This window comes from Semicossyphus pulcher, unplaced genomic scaffold, assembly GCF_022749685.1.
Source record: "Semicossyphus pulcher isolate SPU_LCO1_2020_fin unplaced genomic scaffold, fSemPul1.0.p SCAF_20, whole genome shotgun sequence".
Lineage (NCBI taxonomy): Eukaryota > Metazoa > Chordata > Actinopteri > Labriformes > Labridae > Semicossyphus > Semicossyphus pulcher.
Window position 1 is genome coordinate 18,971,176 of NW_027211694.1, and position 22,435 is coordinate 18,993,610.

At 41.1% G+C, this 22,435-nt stretch overlaps 1 protein-coding gene across 1 annotated transcript in view; it reads left to right on the forward strand.

Moving 5' to 3' along the window:
- Positions 1 to 2,994: 2,994 nt before the first annotated feature.
- Positions 2,995 to 22,435, forward strand: part of arid2 (AT-rich interactive domain 2) — a 40,550-nt gene continuing 21,109 nt past the window's right edge. Inside the window, exons 1-4 of the mRNA XM_069671462.1 lie at positions 2,995 to 3,453; positions 3,577 to 3,670; positions 5,671 to 5,768; positions 17,466 to 17,599. Of these exons, the coding sequence (XP_069527563.1) occupies positions 3,362 to 3,453; positions 3,577 to 3,670; positions 5,671 to 5,768; positions 17,466 to 17,599 (418 nt within the window). The 5' untranslated portion in view covers positions 2,995 to 3,361. The remainder of the gene's footprint in view (positions 3,454 to 3,576; positions 3,671 to 5,670; positions 5,769 to 17,465; positions 17,600 to 22,435) is intronic.

Sequence of the window (22,435 nt, forward strand, 5' to 3'; positions counted from 1 at the left end):
GTTAATCTTGTAGAGATGAGTGCATTAATAAATGCCCCTGAAAATAAGCTCCATCTAATACTTCTCTGGTGCCTTTGGCACCAATTAAGATAATCAGCTGGAAGTCAGTAGATACACCTTTTTATTTACAGTTCCCTCTACACTAGAATTATTGAATTTCGGGCCTTCTTTCCTTCTATTTTCACAGCAGAGCTTTTTATGAATGGCCAAACCTTGAAATCTCAAATCAGAAAATTGTACACATTATGGGCATATGCTCGCCCTAATGTGTACAGTATCTGCATTATTTTGTACCCTAATCACATTACTATACAGTCAATCCAACCAGAAAATCCTTGTGTCAAAAAAAATGTACTGTCTGAAAAAAGCACAATTAATATCTCATGTAACTGAGCACCTATCAAAGCAAAAAATGTTCAATGATATGGGACAATGAGCCTTAATATCATTTATCTACCAAGTGTAACATCAAAATTTAATTTAAACAATAACCGGGTAAATATGCTTACATATTCATCCATAAGACAGACTACACAACTCAGTGTTTGATGCAAAACTAAATATCTGTATTCAAATAAAATGGTTATTATTGATGCCTGATATAGGAAAAGCCCTATTGTAGCAAAGCAAATGTTACAGCATTGTTTTCCTTGATTACTTCACGCATCACTCCAAATGTTTTAAAAAATGTTCAACTTAAATCCCACTCATCATTTATAGTAGAAAAATAACAGCCAATTCGTTACAAGTGAATTAAAATAATTGAGTGGAAATCCAAGAAGCAGCAGTAGCAATGGCTGTCACCAAACAATAAACAAGAATGATTCTTACATGGTTTGTTTGTGACAATACCGTCAGTTTTATTATGCTGTATGAATCAACTTGTGAACCTAAATGGGGATACAAAGATGGGTTTCGCCTTTAGCACGTCATTATGCAAACATGCCTTGTACTAACATGAGCTAACTTGACACCAAAATCGACTAAAATATGTAACGCTAGTATATCCATTTGGCTGGATTGCAAAAGATCACATTATAAGAAACGTGGACGTTAAAGTACAAATTCAACGCGAAAATTGGCACGTGCTGTAGCTAACCTGCCCGTTAGCTTTGGCACCAGAGTGCCTGAAACAATTGTCACAGTAACACAAAATAACTACTTTGACGGTTCTCTTCTCACAAATGCTCGACGTTTTCTCTCACATATCGCTAAATCGTCTAACGATATACATGTAAATATAATATTTGCCATTAAGTTTGAAAGTGAGACGCAGGTAAACTGGTTAGCATTACTAGCATTGTTAATAAAGGGTATGAATATGGCACGCGCATTTATATCAGTGGTAGGGCTAGCGTTAGCAACCGCATGAGTCATCTACAACAACGACTTATCCTTATCCAATAACCGCGTGGTTCATACTGACTAATACTGGCGAACAGAAATAAATGTTAACGTAAGATGCCAGTTGTTAATTGGATTAACACAAACTGCCCAGAACATGTTTGTCGTAGTACAGCTGAGTTAGCTAACGTATGCTAGGCTACTAAGCTAGTGCGCGAGCGAGTCGTTAGCCCAGAATTCGGATGACGAGTGGGGAGTCCAAACAGGCGTGAGGTGAACTCGGGTGTGCCGCAGTTTGTTTCCAAAAAAGAGCACTATTTTGAAAACCACACGCAAGGACACGCAGTTTTCCGCTGTCTAGTGTCAATTCCTCAAAATGGGGTCTGCTAACGTACGTCTCCGCCATTTTGTGACAGGTTTTTCATTGAGCAAAGGGGTACGTGTAATGGTTGAATGTAACCCCATCAAGAAGATATCCGCTTGGCAGTTACAGGGAGAAGGGATCAGGAGTAATTTTCAACCATCCCGTGAGATAAAAGTCGTTTTGAAGTGGGCAGCAAGGGATAGGGGCGGCTTACCACAACGTTAGCCACAAGTTCCCAGCAACAAATTGCATCATTATAAAAAATCAATTACACGAGTGATCATAGCTGAACCCTCAAAAACTATACATATTTATTTTCAATACTAATAACGGATTAAACAGATAATGATCACAATGTATGGTGCAATTTTGCAATTGAATTTGATTGCATTGACACAATACAGAGTATTTTTAATGAAATGCCCCCAAAACTTGCATCATATGTCAAACTTAGCCAAATTGAGCATATGATGCTCGGACCAAAAAGTAAATCTATTGTTGTCAAATTTCCTATTAACAATTCCCCCTCCAGTTGCTCAGTATTATTATTCACAATGAATTAAGACAAAACTATGTCAGATTAATTCAAGAAATGCAATGAAAATACCGTTTGGACAAAACATGGCACTATCTAACATGTCCACAGATGTTGTTTGGCAAAAAAAAAGAAAGTATTCAGGCCTCTGAAATTTTCTTAAAAACATTTGCTTTAAAATGTCCAGCAGGAAACACAGTACGCTTTATTCATAAAGGTATTTATCTGTTTTCATATACATTTGAAGGAGTTATATCTTTAGGAATTAAAGATACCTTTAAAGACTAAATTATTTCCTACAGTGTTGGTGCAAATACTTGTTATAGGATGACTATAGTTGTATTTCTTTTGGAAATATCATATCTTCACTTAATTCAAATCAGCGAGGTAAGATACTCTCTTTGAAGCCAGTTATGAATATACTTAGGCTTTTACGTTAGTCTAGAAAAATAGTATAAATGTATAAAATGTATGGTTGCCCTCCATTACACGCCTGGTTAAGATAACAAGGGAGCTATGTTAATTAGTGTTATCCCCTCCCCCCACGGGACATTTCCAAGTACCTCCTGACCCGTTTTCCAAACAGAGACGAGTTGTCAGACGGTCCCTAAAAAAGAAAACAGTCTCTATTGTTCCAGCACCCGCTCTGCTCTGGACGGTGCAGTGCCGCCTATGGCCATAGAGGGCGCTGCACGCATGGCAGGCCGGGCTCCGCGGCCTTCACATCTTTTTGTCTGAGAACTGGATCCCTCTGCCGCTCTACAGTGTGTGCGATAGCCTCGGAGCTGCGTCTGTAACACACTGTCAAACCACTCCAAACGAATACAACCGCGACCAAAAGCATTTATTCTACACATCCAGCCATGGCGTTTCTAATCTGCCGGTAAATCGGTCGTATTTGTGACTGTTCGTTGGAACTTAGTCCGGGGTTGAATCGGGCTTGCTTTCTGTGTGCATCAGTCTTTATTAGCGAGCTGCCGCTCTTCTTGCTATCAGCTATTTCTTTAACTTTTTAAACACTCAGCTTCGCGAATGACTGAGCGCCGGCGGAGTATGGGATCCTTGGTGTCTTAAGAAGCGACTGAAGTGGGGTTTAACCGTTTTTGCATGCAAAAACAATGGCAAATTCGACGGGGAAAAATCTACTAGATCAGCGAAGGAAAGGACAGGCTTTCCTGGACGAGCTGCGGCAATTTCACCAAAGCAGAGGGTGAGATTCGGGCGTCTTTATTTCCAAGAAATGTAACTTTAAATCTTCATTGCATGTGACTGTGAGTAAACCAAAAGTGTTATTTAAACGTATATGCCTTTATTTCTTCTGTTATCCCCCTAGATCGCCGTTTAAGAAGATTCCTTTCGTGGGTGGGAAAGAGCTGGATCTGAATGCTCTCTATATCAGAGTCGTCGCTTTAGGTGGATTTGCTAAGGTGAGTGGGAACTAAAAGTGTTTTTTCCTGCACACTCTGCTGTGTGTGGACTCCTCCGTGGACCGCTCCACAACTCCGTGTGGGTTCCCCGGGACAAGTGTAATCCTCCAGAACAGCGTTAGTGGGTCGGTGTTGGCCTTGTGCTAGTTTGCCATGTATCCCTATGCAATGTGGTGGCTTGTGTTGTTGTGTGCTTTGAATTGAGAGTCCAACCGCTCGGAGTCAGAGTGCAGTTGGAGCGACTCAAAATTAGCGGGCACGTTTAACATCGATTATCGGCACGGAGCCCGGCCTGGAGACACGCCGCTGAGGACACAGCGTCTCGCCCGGGCTTTTTACCGGCAGTTTCCACGCAGGGGAAGCTTCGTTTTTCTTTCTCGCCATAGCCATCTTTCTTCGGCTTCATGGCTGGTCACAAAATGTAGGCCTCACAGGCCCATGTAGTGAATACAGTAAACGGTAGCTGAACCTACTCCACATTTAAACGGTTCCCCGCGAGCTGATGCGTTTGTTTTTAGACGTTGGAGTTAGCCTCGTTAGCTTTTAACGCCAAAATGGAAAAGTCAAGTTAGCTTGTTAGCTGTAGTGCTAACTAGCCTCAACAGTAATGATAGTATCCTAAAGGGAGTCAGGCAGTTGTACTCACAGATGTGTCAAATGTAAATATGTCCGTGTAACAAACGTATAATTGGCCAATTAAACACTACTTTACTAAATGCTCTGCCAGATAATTGTATATTTGTCGATATTTTAAGTTATTTTCACTAGTTTGGGAAAGTTATTGATTCTGGTATTGCCTCATTGTAGCAGACCTGCCGGATTCCCAAACATATGAATATGTTTGGGAATCCGGCAGGTCTGCTAAAGAAGAAGAAGAATTCTCAAGATAAAACCTGGGAAAATTTGTAAGAAAAAAATGTAGGACGTTCTTCAGAATGTTCTTAAGTGCAATTCACTATTGTTTTCTTAAGAACATTCTTATTTTGTACGAACTTATTTATTTTCTTACTTACAAACTTCTTAGATGAGATGACCTATGTATGTAAATTAGGCCCATCATTATTGACTATAAAGGACCAAAATGTTATTTGAATTTATTAAAATGTAATGTAATGTCTAGCTTAACTTTAGTAGATTTGAGATGTACACCAAAAACAATAAAGGCATGCAAACATTCTAAATAAATGTTTAACTAAATGCTAGCTTTTTAAGACATGTGTAGGGTCATTTTAAAGTTGTGAAGAAACTTAAAAGAAATTTAGAATCTCATGTATTCTTAAGTTTTTTCTTAAGAAGAAACATAAGAAGAAAGTTAGGGGAAAAAACTTAGAAACTTTATTCAGGAATATCAAATTTTCTTAAGTTACGAAGAAATGCTTTTTCCGAAGAATGCTTTGTGAATGCGGCCCGATGGTTGCAAGTGTAACTGCTCTTTTTGTTGTAGTGTTGTGACGTCTGCGAACGATCCAATTCTTTTGAACGGCTCTGTGTTGCAAACATGGGGAACCGAGTTGTAGGTGCGAGACGTTCTTTTTATAGTTATGCCCAAATTTCACTGCCTGCCCTAGATCCACTCCCCTTTATGCCAGTTTACCACTGGCAGCTTTTTTCAACTGCAACTCGGTTATAGAGGTCACATGCAGCGGAATCATGTCACCACAACATGGTGCCGATGGTGAGCAACACTGTAACCCTCCACCAAGTGTTTTTTTGTTGTTGACATCTCTGTAGTCATGCAGAGTTGTATCATAGATTATTGGCGAATCAAAGATGTTGATAAATTGTTCATACATTATTCCGCGGTTTCGTGTCTTGACACGGGAGAATATAGTCCAGGCACGTTCACGAGTCCGACCACTCTCTCACTTCGGATCTTATGACGGCTCTTGGAAAGGAACAGAGCCATAAAATCCTGCTGTCTGTAAAGAGCCGTAATTCTCAACACTATTTTGTTGTTGCCTGTGTTTTATCTCCTAACCAACTTTTTTCTTCCTTTTCAGGTCTCAGACAAAAACCAATGGATTGAACTTGGGGAAGAGTTTAACTTTCCAAGGAGTTGTTCCAACGCTGCATTTGCTTTAAAACAGTACTACCTTCGGTAAGTAGCATGGTCATGCAGCTCTCTGCCTCTCAGGTAGCATGTGGGAAGTGTTTACAAATGTTAAGATGCAGTCAGCAGGATCTGTGCTCCCCTCTGCGAGAAAGCAGCACTGGTACAATATTGTGACAAGAAGAGCAAGGTCTACATTGAGTACATTTGCCTTCACATGCTAGACATGGACTCATTTGCCTCTTCCACACAAGACTAAACCCTCTGATAGGCCTTTTAATAACAGAAATATCTTCCCAAATATATCTAATGTGTTTTAGTCTCACATAGTTTTGGAGAACAACACTTAAGAAGCATTTTGTCTGTAATAGCCCTAAGCCATAAACTAATGACAGTCTGAAAATGGTAGTGCCACAGGGTGTAGAGTTTTGATGTAGCTCTAAAAACTGAGCTGCTCTGGGTGCTGAAATGTGTTCAGCGTTCAGCCTCCAAGTCCCAACACAGTCAGCTGCCATTGATGGGAGTCTGGTGTAAATGCAGCTCTCCCCAACAGCTGGCGTTTGTGGTTTTTGGTTGTTGCTGCTTTCTCTGTGCTCCTTCTCCCCCCCCACCCCCACATCATGCAACTATTGTTCCCATAACTAGCACCTGCCTGCAGGGGATTACACCTCTGTAGCAGAGGAACGGTTGTAGACTCATTGATACTGTACTGCATGTCCTGGTTGATATCACAAGAGGGGCTTCATTATTTGTGCAGTTTAACCAAGCTCACTTTTATTGCAAGCTGTTGCATGGTGTAAGTGTAGCAGTCAGTTTAAATTCTGAGACTTGAATCTCCTCAAAGTTTAAGGGTAACCATGGACACATCTGCTGCAGGAGGAAACACCTAAGCCCCATGTAGGCTTTGCTGTGCTGCTGAAGTCAACTGAGGTCTTTCGGAGTACCATGTCGGCTACGAACAGCTTTTAACTAGCTTTACATTTGAGTAAATACCTTTCTCTGAAGAAGGGGATCATGTATTTTGGTGAAATGGTCTTCGTGGGAGCTCTGACGGCTGGAAAATCAGTTGTTTAGGTATTGTGTGGAAGTAGAAGCAGCTATGGTGCACATGTGTGAAGTTTTTCTGTTAGGCTTTATGTGTGTGTGAACTCTCAAAGCCTTAGTTGAACAAAAACATGCAGAAATCTCCTTTTGTCTCCATCTCACAGGCTTAGTTTTGAGATGACTAGAAGTGTCTCTCACAGAAAGTCAACTGATGATCTGATTTGTTGAGCCTCTAAAATACTCTTAGAAGGCAACAACGTATGTCAGAAAGTGGTTTCTAAATACTAGCAGGTACATGATACCTCATTCTGCAGATAACAAGGTGAAGGAGTAAATTATTTAGAGCTATTATCATAAAGTTTTTTAGGATGATCTATTCCCCTGAAAATTTCACCTGTGGATGAGCAAAGGAGGCCCACAGCAGAGTTGACCGACATGCTGACTAGCACACTCGTGTCGCAACAGCCGTTGCAGCTTTGTAAAGTTTATCTAAGGCAGTGCGGTGTAGTGGATGTCAGAGGCAGCAGGCAGAGAGACTTGTCTTGCATCAACTAGATACAGAGACTCCCCTCGCCTCCCTGGTGCTGCTTTTTTTGCTGACAGAGTATAATAGAAAAAATTAGTCTTTTTTTTCTATGCAGTAGTGGGTTTTTAATGTGATCACTGTGGGGGGTGAGGGGGGGGATGTTCATTTTGCACTCATGCGGGGAGTTCAAGGGTCATAGCCAGTTACACAGCAGCTATGTGCTCACTGGAGCTGGTTCAGATTCAGTGTCGAGCTCAGAGACACTTAAGCTGGATGGACGTTTGCTAATATCAGGTGTTAAGCTTTATTATCCAGTTAAATAACCAACTGTGACCCCTAGCTGCCTGGGCATTTTAAGCTGTTTTGGCACTTTAAAGACTTTCTCTGCACTGACAACTAAAATGATTTATAGATCTGGATTTTGTCGCTAATGATTGGACATTTTGTATCATTTAATGAGGAAGTAATATAGCAATTTCTTGTATCTGTGGCATTTAAACCTTAAGTAAATGAATCTTTTACTAAAGTGGTTAAAAATTCTAAAAAATATACATTTAAAGGTGGAGCGTTCCTTAAAGTTGCAGCCAACGGACTTCTTTCGCATCATCATGTTTTACGTTGGTTGATGACGTCATTACGTGGGGGTGGGTACGATCTGGCTGTATAAGATTGTTTGCGCAATACAGTTTAAATTGATGTTATATAAAACTATAACAAACATGATCATAGCTAAGACAAAAAGATGTACATATTTCCAATAACTTTTGGTGCGTTAAGAAATATGATGTTCTTATTTCTACAATCACAATTCTTTTAGATCAATATTTTTGATATGCTTTATAGCAAAAGCAAATAAAAACATGTTAGAAATGTGTATTTTCTTATTCTATCTTCACAACCTCCAACAATTTCTATGGTTTATTGTCCAGATAAGTTGTACAGATTCTAAGGATGTGAAGAATCTGAAAATCTGCCAAGAACTGAGATCACATTAGGCATGAATTAGCAGGAAGAACCCAATTACAGCAGGGGTCAAACTTATGACTCTGCTGCTTTAGTATGGTTGGTCTGTTGACCAAGTTTCTCCTTCTGAATGAAACGGTTGACCGTGATGTGTCTCTCTCCGGTCAGCACTCTCCACTCAGAGCGGAGTAATAAGCAGTGCTGAAAGTTCACTGCCAGCTCCTGCTGCTGTGTATTTGATATCTGAATGTCACTCGGTAATAAGTGAGCGACGCTTGCCAGAAACAGTTTTCCTGCTCGTTTTCAACTTGTTGAAGCGCTGCTTTGACTTCAGTCCTACCGATGGCGCTGATTTTATTTCGGCTTCAGAGGGAGGAAAGATTCACAGTCTGGATCAAAGCTCTGGCATCAGATCTCACTGACACACTGAGGGCATAGCTGAGATGCCGCTCTGTCTTTGGCTTCATTAATAAGATCGAAGCAAAAATGTATAAATTTGAATGAGGTGTTCAGGCGTGAGAGTGGGAGAATTATTGACTTGTTGAGACGTACAGTGAGATGTTGCCAGCCAGAACTGCTGATATAAAGGGCAAGTGTTAAATCAAATCATGAACATGGAAAAATGCTTTGGCTGGAGGTTCTTAAGATTTGAGGAAAATGATTAAACAGAATAACATGGAGGAAATGCAGGACGTTTTTACAAGGCCATAATGAGATTTACATTTATGGGCCACATCTGTGCACTGTGTTTTAGTGATTTCACTAACGGCTGCTTCCAGTTTCCCTCTGGCTGCACTGATTTGGTTGATTCTCAGTCAATAACTGCTTCCCAACTCCACGCTTTTCCTCTTCCATTAGTACTTTCATATGATTTGGGAGTGGTTTGCATTAAACTCTGTTCCCTCGTTGATTTTTTTACTAAAACACCATCCTGACCGTCTGGGCACACACTGCAATTTGAGAGTCAATGAAGGCGTTTGGAAATAAGGCCTCTGATGTTTGCCACAGTCTGTGACTTCTTTCTCAAACTGCAGCTCTTTGAGCACAGACGCCAAGTCAGGTGACAGTGTCCTGGTTCAACCTTAGTTTGACCTCTCCTCTGCGTTCCCACTGGGAGGAAACCAGGCCCAGGAGGCACTGACGTCTAGAAACTGCTCGTTTAATTCTAGTGTTCTAGTGTCTCGTTATCTGTTGCTTTGATGAGGTTAGCACACATGGTTGGAAATGCGTAAAAGAAAGGAAAGGAATAGAAGAAATATTGATCCAAACCTTTAATATAATCAGTAGTTGTTGGCTGTAACAGTCAAATCCAGATCAGATTTCACCTTTTGACCCGTGCTGTATAATATGCAGGATTGACTTGTAGCTCTGCTGTCCACAGTGATTATACAGACAGAAACAAGCTCTTGAATGTATCTGTGTCTGCTGAATCCACCACCAAGTCATCTGCCTCTTTCGGAGCTGTACATGCTGCTTCCTGCACAGCAGAATTATTGCACCACACTGTCATCTGTCACCTTAACTGTCTGCGGTGTAGGGAGCAGGTGCAATCAGATTTACTCATTTCAGTTGATATTTGAATGTTTCATGTTTTAATATAAATCCTCTGCTTTTTAACTGTTACTCATTTGTGAGGCCACTTTCAGGGCCCTGAGTTCTCACAACCCCACTAATTACAGTGTTTTAGTTGTCATGAATTTGAGCATGATGCACGTTTTCCTCCATTTTTCAGCCAGCTACAGTTGGATTATAATTTAATCATTTTATTTTGTAAAAACGTCAGATATTATTATTATTAAACCTTTAACATCTCCCGTGACCCTCTCTCCATAAAGAATATGTCTCAGGCAGCTATTGGGGTTCATATTCCACAGCTGTAGTGGGGAACACACCGTTAACACACCAGCAGCAGAGCTGAAATTGAGTGAAATGTATTGCAGGTATTGAAATTATCATAGGGCCACTGTATCTGTTGTTAATGTATCTTATCTGTTTATGTGCTAAAGCAGTCCTTAAAGTTAATAATGCCAAACTGTGTGGTTAATGTTGCGTGCTCTGCCAAAAGTCTCGTCTAGACAAATTCAAATGTCGGAACAAAATCCTGAGAGTTTTGCTGGATTTGGTTCGCGCTCCCTTAAGCTCCATCATTTGGTTCAAGGTGGCCATAAAGCTCGGTCCAAGCGCTCTTAAGTTTTTCTTCAAAACTGGTTAATATTATGGGAACTTTTAAGGGAGCAATTTGCTCCTGGAAAAAGCCACTGTCAGTCAAAGCTGGTGTTCTCTGTAATCGATAGAACAGCAAAAATATTGGAAATTGGCGCCATAGCTGTGGAGAAAGTTGTACAAACGGCTCTTGGTTTCGCCCATTCTACATTTCTAAAACACCCAGCGTGCATTGTGCCACTCCGTCTGAAAGGAACGGCCCAGCGAGACGCTGGAGTCAAATACGACCGTTTTCATACTGGCAATGGCTCAGAGCGGTACAGAATCAGAAATACGACGAGAATATACCAGTGGATCGTCTAAAAATCTTCAGGTCCGCAGTCTACATTTCAAACCTGACGATTTTGAACGAGACATGACATCGGAGGCGGGCGTGCTAGATTGAGGAAGTCTAGTTTAGGAAGCTCCCTGGAGGTTTCCAGGGCCCATTGCATTTTTTTCCTACCATAATGGCATTAGCTCCCCATACGTGGAAAGTTGCCTTAAGTAGTTCTAACTGTATGTGATGGGATGGTCGTACAATTGCTTGCTATAGGAATACCATGTTAGAGTGGTGGGGGTTAGCTTTGGTGAAACTCAACTTTGGTGAAACTAGCTTTGGTAATATCTCGCTAGCAGCCTGCTAGCTTGTTACAATATCCCAGCCAACGCTACAGCCTGAATCAGTGCAGGTAACGTAAACCGCTGCACACAAGGGCAGCTGTGGTTAACAGCTGCTTCTGTTTCTGCTCCATTGTTGATTTTTTGTTGTTGTTAATTTCCATCAGGAGCAGGTTGGGAAAGGATCTAAACAGGAAACCAGTTCAAGTCTTGTTAATAGTTACCCAAAGTGATACCCACTCTGTGTAAAATCTTACAGCTTATGAGTTATATATTTATAGATGCAAGCGGATGTCAGACTTTAAAAGTCTTTTCAAAGTCTTCTAGTGTGCAGTAGTCATTTCAGTAAAGGACGTGGTATTTTCGACTGAAAAGAAAAACAAATGATTGAACTACCTCTCAGCCTTTCACCACAGACACATCTCACTACCTTTTTTGTGCTTGGCGGGTGTTAATCTTCACACCTGGTTATGAGATTATTCTGGGTAGCATCACGCTCGTTGGTCCCGCTCTGCTTCCTGTGTGTGTCGATAGACTCTCCCGCTCATCTGAAACATCTGGATGAAGTGGCCTTTGATCTGGCTCGCATTAGCCATGTTTGTATTCCCCCGCCTCATCCGAGCTGCTGCTCAGACTGTGGAGATGCTCAGATGACGAGCAGTTGTGGATAAAGACGCGACTGTGTGGACTGTCTGTTCCTGCCTTTATTTATTCAGCACATAAAAGAATTTAACAATAAAAGAGCAGTAGAGCAAACGTATCACAAATGCCATCTTAAGGCTCTTGAGACTGTTTTCTGGCTGTCTGTAATTTGACCTGCCCTCCAGCTCTGTTGGCCACCACTGATAGCCTAATCTCCTTCTCTCAGTCTCTTTGCTAACTAGCAGATGGACAGATCTTCCTTGTACTTGACATTGAACCTAGAATTTGCCTTTTCCACTTCGTTAGATAGATGATACAGTTCAAACATTAGCTCTGGGTGTTTTGGAGGCTGCAGCTCCTTGGGAGAAGCAGAATGGCTTTACTTGGTAAGTGTATTTTACACATAACTGAGTTTGTGTTCTGGATTTAGTCCATACCAAGTAATAGAGATCAGTGTATTGCTCTGAAGAAGTCTAGGAGTATGTTTCTAGCATTTTTGTAAGAGAAGAAACCTCAGTGTGTATGTGGAGCTTGTATACACCCAGTCTGGTTTATTGTAGTAATCACTGGTGATGACACAAGGGTAATTTTCTCCACACTGTCTGTAAAGCAACATTATGAAAACCCAGTGTAGGACTCTGGATTATGAGCTCAAAAATATCTTTTTTTTTTTTAAGCTTCAGGAAGATTCACAATGTCTTTGTTTCAACATGCAAATCAAATCTTGATTAGAAAGTGTTTATATAACTATAAAAACAGAAGACCTGCACCACCTGCAAGGCTGTTATCATTATGCATATTTAAAAAATACAGGTTATCACACACAGCTGTGGACTGCCAGTACCAGATGCTATCGACTAAGAACAGCCTTGGTTAATAATCACTTTCAGAACAGATATCAGGAGACTGATGGTTACCGTTAGTGACAGATAATGAAAGTAGCACCAGCAAAATGCGGGATAGGTGTCGGCAGGGCAGATTATGAAGTTCACGTCACGTCGATTATCTTATAATTTCTGTACATATGTTTTTAGGATACACTTGTATTTTTATATGCCCTTTATTGTAATGTTGCACTGTCCACTTTGTTGCTGTAACACTGTAAATGTCCCTGTTGTTGGACAAATAAAGGATTATCTTATCTTTTCTTACATAGAACATTTAGGTACGAAGACTGTAAGATCTGCCGTATTTCAACTTTCAGGCAGCACAGACTCAGTGTTCAGAATTATAGTTTATCACATAGATTTCAGAAGTGAAAAAAAATTAGATGCCAGTAAAATGTGTTGAACATATTTTTAGAGACATGGCTTCAGAGCATTAACAGAATTTTTAAAGTAGAACCCTAATACCATCACGTGGTTGCCTGCTGTGAAACGGTCGTATTTCTCTCCAGCGTCTCTCGCTGGGCCGTTCCTTTCAGACGGAGAGGCGCAATGCATGCTGGGTGTTGTAGGAATGTAGAATGGGCAAAACCACGAGCTGTTTGTACAGCTTTATCCACAGCTATGGCGCCAATTTCAAATATTATTGCTTCTATTGATTAGGGAGAACACCAGCTTTGACTGACAGTGGCTTTTCCCGAGGGGCGAATTTCTCCTTTAAGACCGATACTGATTTTACAGGGGGAAAATTCCTTTGATTGATTTTTCCTGATTATGTACCTTATTAATGAATATGTAACATTATTTATTGTCTACCACGGTCTGCTCGGCTGTGATGCTCTGCTTCATGTGCTGCAGACAGTGCTGTGATTATTGTCATCCCCTGCTAGACAAACTACTTTATGACACCATTTTTACATCACCCAAAGCATTTTTCCTACTTTGTTTTGTAAAAAAAATGTTATAGCAGCACATATTGGAAAACATCAAACACCCATATATCTGTGTGATAGGCCCAAACCCGGTGATAATATTGGCTGAATATATCAGTCGGGCTGTAGTTACAGCTTTCCCAATAACTGAGGTGGGTAACTGTTGAAATCACAGTTTACATGCATGTTGTGACTGTAGCGTCTAATTTTAAACTTGCTAATGCTATAAAACATTTTACAGATGTAGACCTTTCATGCATCATAAAACCAAATTCTGATTGATTGAATTATTGTGATGCATCACTGATGGAGCTTTTTCCAGGATTAGATAATATAAAATGGGCCTTGCAAAGCTCTGACTGTCCATCTTAGTTTGAACATTTTCAACCTCGGACTCCAAGGCAGAATACACTTGAGTGATTATCAAGTATATTTCCTTGGAGACGGTGTACCTCCACTCTGACAAGCAATCATTCAAAGGCCAACCTGGTCCAAGGAAAGCATATTTTTCCTTCAAGAGTATCACATTTGTTAGTGGTGCTAAAATCTACAGCAAGCCTGGTTTGAACCCAGGAAGTGCTGCTCCCAACCGGGCCACCATGCCATCGAGATTGACCAGTTCATGAAAGACTTAATTTGTATAAGCTTCTGTCTTCTTCACTCTTCCTTTGCACTTGCATGAGTCACACAAATACCATCAGAGGTCACAGAGTCAGTATTCAGTGTGCATGTTTTATACTCTGCTCTATGGTGACTTTAAGTTTGCTTTCAGGCAACAAATGGTCCGTTTTGTCAGTGATCCAACTTTTGTAGTATTTTCTCATTCCTGCGATTATTGACAAAGCAAACCACCCTCAGCCTGTGTGGGACAGCCGGTTTTATTAAATCACAGCAAACATTTCTGGACAGAAATTGGCAATGGGTGTGTTTGCATGTTTGTGTCCACATCCAGCAGGGGGCAATCAACTCCAACACACTGACACACACACACACAAGAGGGCATTTGCAGAGAGTAACTGAAGCCAGGAGTATCTGCACCGGAGTGATCAGGATGCCTGCAAATAATATCATAATAATGGCAGTGGCTCTTTGCAACTCCCATGTGTTTTCATCACTTCACAAGCCTTGTCAGTTCTCCACCGTTTGCATTTATTTTGGAGGGAAAACCTTCCTCGGTATTAGCAGTGATAATAAGCACATTTCCCTGAGCTGTTGTAGTAAAACGATGAAAGCCCTGTGGTTTCTACTCGCCCTGTGGCGCTACTCAAGTAGGAGGGGATTGATGTTCCTCTTATCGTGCATGTATGAAAAAAGGGGAAGCGCACACATGAGCAGCTGCAGTTAACCCCCTCCTCCCTCCCTCCCTCCGCTTTATGCCCCCACCCGTCTTTCCCCTCAGCCTTTGCTTGCCTGTGCCCAGACAGCGGTTGATGACGCTGCAGTCGGGGACTGGGGGCCTATCTCTCCCGCTCTCTCTCCCTCACACTCCTCCCTCCCCTCTCTTTTTCACTCGCTCTACAAATGAAGGCTGAGTGTATTTATAGTCCAGCGTGTCACCCGGCAGCCAGCGGACGGGGGATTACCTTGGCCACGATGAACAAGCGGGGCCTCATTCAGAAACGGGCGCTCGCTCGGTGACTCACGGCCACACAGGCTGGGTTCACCACGCTACCACTGCTGAGGTGTTCTGCTGCGCGTGTGAGTTGTTTTTGTTTGTCTGGCAGGTTTCGCAGCATTATCAGAAGATGTTGATCAAATCCAAGATAGCTTGAATTTGTATTTATTACGTGCTTATGGGACATATTTTCTCCAAACTTCTCAAGAAGAATGTGAGAATGATTCCAGTTGAAGATGAATTGTTTGCTTGATGTCAGCGCACAGCTGTTAGCGTTGCAGGGTTGATACTCTTTGATTTATTTCAAGTTTTTGGGCTGCTCTTCCTCTGAAATATGTCTTGTTAAACAATAATCTTCACCTTTTTTAGTGACATAAACACAGTGTGGACCACTTTGAGTCTGAAAAATGTACGAAAATCTAAACTGTAATTTTTGACTGATCATTTTTAAAGATGTCTTAAAACTTTACAGTACGAACACTTGCTTATCTCATGTTGCTGGTTGCTTATCTTTGCCTCACTTTAGAGCTGTATCCTGCTTCACTTTACACTTTTGAACCTTTAGCAAGGCTCTGTAGACGTGATCGCCAGGAGCTCCATCGAGCTACAAAGCAACTATCAAACTAAAGCGATTAAATTCAAACGCACAGTGAACGGACAGATAAATAAAAGTGTGCTTTCGCTATCAATGTCTTGTGTACACTGAATTCCTGAGTAGGTTTATCTTTTGAAAGTGAAGGTGTACTGCTGTGGCGTGTCTGTGCTTCTCTCACAGTCAGACCGTGTGGGAGTTGCTGTCATATCTTTTTCCTCTCTGTTGATGTTTGGATGTCTCTAGGTGACTAACTTTCTCTTTCTCACGCTGCTTGTATGCACACACTCATTCATCTGTTGGCGGTGTCTGTTTTGACCTGGTTATGGTTGAATCATTTTGAATTCCTTCAGATGATAAGCCTGTTTGGTTCCGGAAAACAGTGAGCCTGTTGTTCAAAAAAATCTATGTTTGTGCTGAATGTGAATCATAAGCAGCACATTAAGGGTTTCTGACTTGTAGTGCTGAGGTCACATTGAGTGTTCTGGTACATTAAGGCTACTCTGTTAGGTCACAGGAATTCATTCATTCACATGAATGTTGGCTGTTTCAGCAAATAGTCTCCTTGGCAGTATGTACTGTTCTGCATTTAATGTTTTTAAAATGTTCTTTTTTGCCATTTACATCAGTTGTGTTCCTTAGTAAACCGATTCAAAATTCAGATTGAGTTTTGAACATTGCTGCCAAATTAAAAAGTTTTTTTTTACCCTGTATAATTGAAGCAATTGTCTTCAAGATGTCCAAGCTACTTGTATAATTTCCAATGAACTTTTATAGCCTTTATTTAAGTCTTTCTTTAGCTCTAAGTGAGGATGCTGTTGTCATGTGTTTAGCATAAAGATACAGTACACTGAAGTCCTTCTCCGTTTATTTAAAGTATTAATCTCAAAGATTTTCATCTAAATAAATGTCTTTTAAGTCTCTATCGCCGAATGAGGTAACACAATAGTGATTGAGTCTATGGCCCACTGATGAAAGCCTTTGCATTTGCAGTGTTACAGACTGGGTGTCTGGTGCGATGTTCATGTAAATAAAATCACAAGCGGCGCCCAGTTAGTGACGGGTTTTCCATCAGCCAGCAGTGGTTGGTCTGCCAGAGAGGGTAGGCGGAGCTTAGCTGCTGCTTTTCCGGTCTCTGCAAGTGTTGCGAGTAAACAGTAATCTACTATGGCTGAACAAACAAAGAAAAGATGGATGACTACAGATACAACTTCAACAAGAAGTGAAAATCCAAAGAAAAAGAAACAAATTGGACGCTCAGATGAAGCAAACAGTCTAAAAAGGAAAGCGACCGTCAGCGAGGAAAATCAAGGGTTACTACCGGAGCCAACCGTGGACGTCACACATGCGACACTGTCTGGATATCTGGGAAGTGTGCTCCCACAATCACTGTTTATCACCATAGGTGCCGCCAAAGAGAATGAAACTGAGATCTTCGAGATTATCACTTTAAGCTGTTTTAATAATAGAAATAAACAGAGTTTATTATAAAGTGAAGTGTTTCTCTGTAATGGAACATTTGTTACTCTTTGTGTTTAGCTGAGTGTGCATCACAGACGCAGAACGCTGCATCAACTTTAACATCTGCACTCTAAAACAAAGCATGCCTGCATAATTAGAAAACACAAATCTAAAGTCGCTGAAGTCTTGAAAAAGAAAGAAGCACAAATTCACACGAAGCAAGTCCTGGCTCTTCATCTGTTTCTTTTTTCCCTCCTCCGCAGATACTTGGAGAAGTATGAGAAAGTCCACCACTTCGGCGAGGACGACGATGAAGCGCAGCCGGGGAATCCCAAAGCCTCTCTTCCAATCGGTGCAATTCCCAACTCGTATAACTACCAGCAACACAGTGTATCAGGTAGGCACAGACTTCACTTTGCATTCAGAAGTTTTTCTTACCCTTCTTGCTCTCTCTGTGGTCACAAGTTCCCTCAGTCAGTCTGTATCAGGTTCACTGATTCAGCTTCTATTTGCATACTTTTCTTATTTTCTTTCTCGTTCAATTTCTCTCCAAGTTCATCCCGTCTCTTTCTCTCTCCAACTCAAACACACATTCCTCACGTAGATGTGATAACGGCAAAACATCACTTCATCGTAGCTGTGTGTGAGATGCATGAGAAACTGGTCAGCCTGCAAGTCAAGCATAAGCATAGAAATGTGCCTCAGCAAAAGCGGTTTTGTTTCAAGGGTTGAAATGATTTTACAGGAATATGATAAAGGAAGCATGTTACTCGCAACACGGAGGTTCAGATTCAGCTTTCATATCTTTAAAAGTGTCAGAAGCTGCAGAGTTAGGCCAGCAAGTATCTGTGTTGATGAAAGGGATAATCTTATTTTAATAGTCAAGTTGTTCACTGTGGTGTATTAATAACATGTTTTCTCTAGCTGTTGTCAATCAGGCTGTATTTTGTTGCAATGATGTAATCTGGTGCTTAACCAGTGTGTGAAAAAGCAGGGATTTTTTTTTTTAAAGGAATAGTTCAACATTTGGGGAAAGTGCTTATTCACTTTCTTTAGAGGTAGTGCAGAAGACTGATGCCACTCTCGTGTCTGTATGCTAGATGTAAAGCTGGAACCAGCCCTCAGTTAGCTTAGCTTAGCACAAAGACTGGGGGGGAATAGGGGAAAACTTATGAACAAGTACAAAAAGTGTAAAAACGACAACACACTTTGCTTGGTTGCAATTGTTGGACAACTGAAGACACTATGTTTTACCACAGATTTCTCACACTGGTGGAACTCCTAAAATATGAGTAAAAAAGAAAATAAAGAACTTGTCAGTGGATTCTTACCTTTGGGAGAACTTGTATCTCCAGCTGCTGGCTGCAGCTAGCTCTTTATTGTACAGACATAAATGGCATCAATTTTTTCATTAAACTCTTGGCAAGAAAGTGAATAAACAATCCCTCAAATGTTGAACTATTGATTTAATCGGTTAAAGCCAGGCTACTCTCAGATCAATCCTATCTAAGCAGTTAAACTGTCATCTTCAGAGGTGTAGTGCTGTTTGTTCAAGCACAGGAGAACACCCATGGCGTTTAGATGCATCTTGTTTAACCACTGTTCCTTTGGCGGCAAGTTTATATACTCTAGTCAACTATTACTGAGCGCATGATCAAATGTTAGACTGACTTTATAGCTTCAGCATGTTAAAAACATTATGCTGCAGTTTAATGTTTATTTGTATAGGCACAAGTATAAAGCAGGTATACCAATGCCACACACTATAGCATTTTTAGCCTTGGCTGATTTGCAATGCCCGTTCCTAGATGGGCCTTTAAAGGGCTAGTTCGCGGATTTTCAACATCAGTCCTCTCATGCTATTATGTGGAGCTAACGCCATTATAGTCGAAAAACGCAATTTCGCTCTGTGCCTTTGGAGGACGCTATCTGCTTCTCCAATGGGCCCTGGAAAACCTCCACCAGTCATCTGGCAGAGGCCAGGCAGCTTGCTAAACTACACTTCCTTAATCTAGGACGCCCGCCTCCGATGTCATGTCTCGTTCAGAATCGTCAGGTTTGAAATGTAGACTGCAGACGTGAAGATCCACCGGTAAATTCTCATCATATTTCTGAGTCTGTACCGCCCTGAGCCGTTGCCTGCAGCGAAAAAGGTAGTATTTCACTCCAGCGTCTCTCGCTAGGCCTTTCAGTGGGAGGGGCGCAATGCACGCTGGGTGTTGTAGTAATGTAGAATGGGCGAAACCCATGAACTGTTTGTACAACTTTCTCCACAGCTATGGCGCCAATTTAAAATATTATAGCTGCTATTGATTACAGAGAACAGCAGCTTTGACTGACAGTGGCTGAATTGCTCCTTTTAAAACACATAGAATCAACAACAAATACACAAGAGACGAAACAGAGCCAACGATAAAACAGCTCCTTTGTTGCTTGTCACTCATTGCAACGAGTTGACACTGTGAATCAATCGACACAGGTTAAATGTCAACTTAAGAACTTTCAACTGGCTGTCTTGCATGACAAACACTTTGATGATGATGAATCTGCAAGCACTCAACAAAAAAAAAGGTTTTCAACTGGATCATGCAAACTTAGCTGATGCTTTTTTTCAAGGCAGCACTAAACCTACTACCTATAGTCATCTTCAAATTGAGAAGTTCAACGTGAAATCTCAGAATAAAAATTAGTTTTTTTTGGATCTGTTGTTACATAAACCGTCTGTGTTCCTCCTGGTCAGGTTGTTCTGTCCTTTTAACTGCAACTTTTCTAAAAGTCCTTTGCTTCTTGTTTCCCTCCGTGTTTCTGGCACATAATCTCCTTGGTGATTCTCACTGTCATGACGCAGATACCCTGCAAACGTTGTGTCATCTTTTGAACATCACAATCTCCTCACCGGGCAATTGATTAGTTGTGGCTGAATGATTCCTTCTTTTCACACAAAGTGCTTCCTGAGAGTTTATGTGTATTGTGCTTTTACAAATCTGGCTGAGGATTCCTGTCACATTCAAACTGCTGCTTTTTGACTAGTTCATGATCCTCCGTATTGTATTTCACATTCATCCATTTCATTACACAGTGACTCATTTAATTCACTCCTCACCTTGCTGAGCGCTGCTGTGTTTGAACCAAGGCTATCAAATATGTGTTTGCAGTAATTGTTGGTTACTTTTTTTCTTTTTGGACACTGCCCACACACACCTCAGCACTGACTAATAATCTTTTAAACCCAGGCATGCTGCTGCTTTCATGATGAAAGAACAGCCTCTGAGTAACCACATCAGATTTCCAACCAAATATTTTTGTGCAGCGCGCCAAGGCCAACCTCTTGTCTGTACTGTCCGACCCCGCTTACTCACAGTGAATGCAAGCTGTCCATTAGCCTCACAGTGTTGTAGTGTTCGCCACAAGCTGCTCTCGGAGATAATTGACTTTGCTGGCAGCCGTTTTTTTATGAAGGGAAGGAGGAAGCACTTGTTGGTTTTCCCCTTCAGCCCAGTTTAGATCAGAGCCTGCAGCTTTTCAGTCGCAGGGTCTTTGTATTAACAGACAGCCCTCTGCCTGCTGAGTTAAATTCACCTAAACATGACCTGGGTGGGACAAGACACATGGCAAACTGTGGTGAACTTTGTCTGTGGCTAATAACTTTCGCTTATTCACTGCTGAGATGAGTCAGACGTTAAACAACAGCGATTGTGATTCTGATTTTAATTCTACTCATGTTTAAGCTTTGTTTGGATGTTTTGATTGATGGTGCTTTTGCTGTAGTGCTGGAAGAGAGCAGCGTCTCTGATTTTTGGCAGCCATGGCCAGGAGAACAAATTTAAGGTCGCATTAAAACCATTCATTTTAAGGATGCTGTAATCACTGCTTAAATATGGACAAAGAATCAAAGGAAATGTTGTGAAAGGGGTCACTCTGGTGGCAAACCCACAGAGATTAATCACATGACAAAGGTGTCAAAGGTGCCCATGTCTTGCAGGTTATTTCCTTTTTCACAATTTTAATCTTTAATTATTCTCCACATTATTTTATTGTGTATTCACATAGTGCATTAATGTGCACAGAGCGGCTTGCCATGTGCCACCACTTGTGTCTCTCCCCTCGCCTTTATGTGTCTGCCCTGTTGACGGTCTTCTTCCATAGTATGTTTTTTAAAGTAAAGCCTAAATGTTTTTCAGAGAAAAAAAACATTATTTCTTCAGCGATTTCTCTTTTCACGGCAGCACGTGTGGAGGAGGCTGATTGTGCATGATGTAGCGTATTGAAACTCATGTGTCATAGATTAGGTTGGAATCGCAGGGTAACTTACGATACATGGCCCATGATAATGATAATATCACAGTACAGCGATTCTGCGATAATTGATATATTGCAAGACAATCGTATAATGTAATATCTGATTAACTGGTCACTGCAATTTGGTGGAGAGACAGACCGATATGGTTTTTTCAGGGCCGATACCGATACCGATTATTAGTAGTCAAGGAGGCCGATAACCGATATTTGAAGCCGATATTCATTTGCAGTAAAAGTGAAAATATTGGCGTCAAAATTTTGAATAATACAAACTCCAACACTTAACTTTGATGCATATGCTTAAAGGCATTTAAACAGAGCCAAAATAACCCAGTTTTAAATTGATCTCTTATCGGCCGTCAGATAAAAAAAAAAAAAGAAAATTAAAAAAAAAAAAAAAAAGGCCGATGCCGATATGTGTCAAAATGCCGAATATCGGTCTATCTCTAATTTGGTGTCAGTTTCACCCAATTTGACACCAGCTGAGGTGTTTTCAGTCTGTAAATTTAACTAAAAGAACAAACTGTAAAAACAAATTAAGGCGCATCTCTCAACTTCTTTTCACCGCAGTCCGACATCATCTCACTGTCTTCTTTTGTCCTGCTGTCAACTTCTTCTTCGGCCAATTAATTTCCGTTCACATTAACCTCATTCATGTCATAAGAGCCACAGCAAGGAGTCATGAAGAAGTGACGCGGAGAGTCAAAATGCCAGGGAACTGTTAAAATCTGCTGCATATACATGTGAATATAAACAAATCTATATTTGGCGCCAGCCTGTCGGTTATTGTATTGCGCGAGTCAGGGCGACGATATGTTGCCATATCAATATCATAGATCGAGCACAACTCCACTTACAAGCTTTAAAAGTAATAGCGTCTCGATCCGTTAATTTACAGGAAGGAGGCACAAGAGGAGATCTGGCTCTCTGTGTT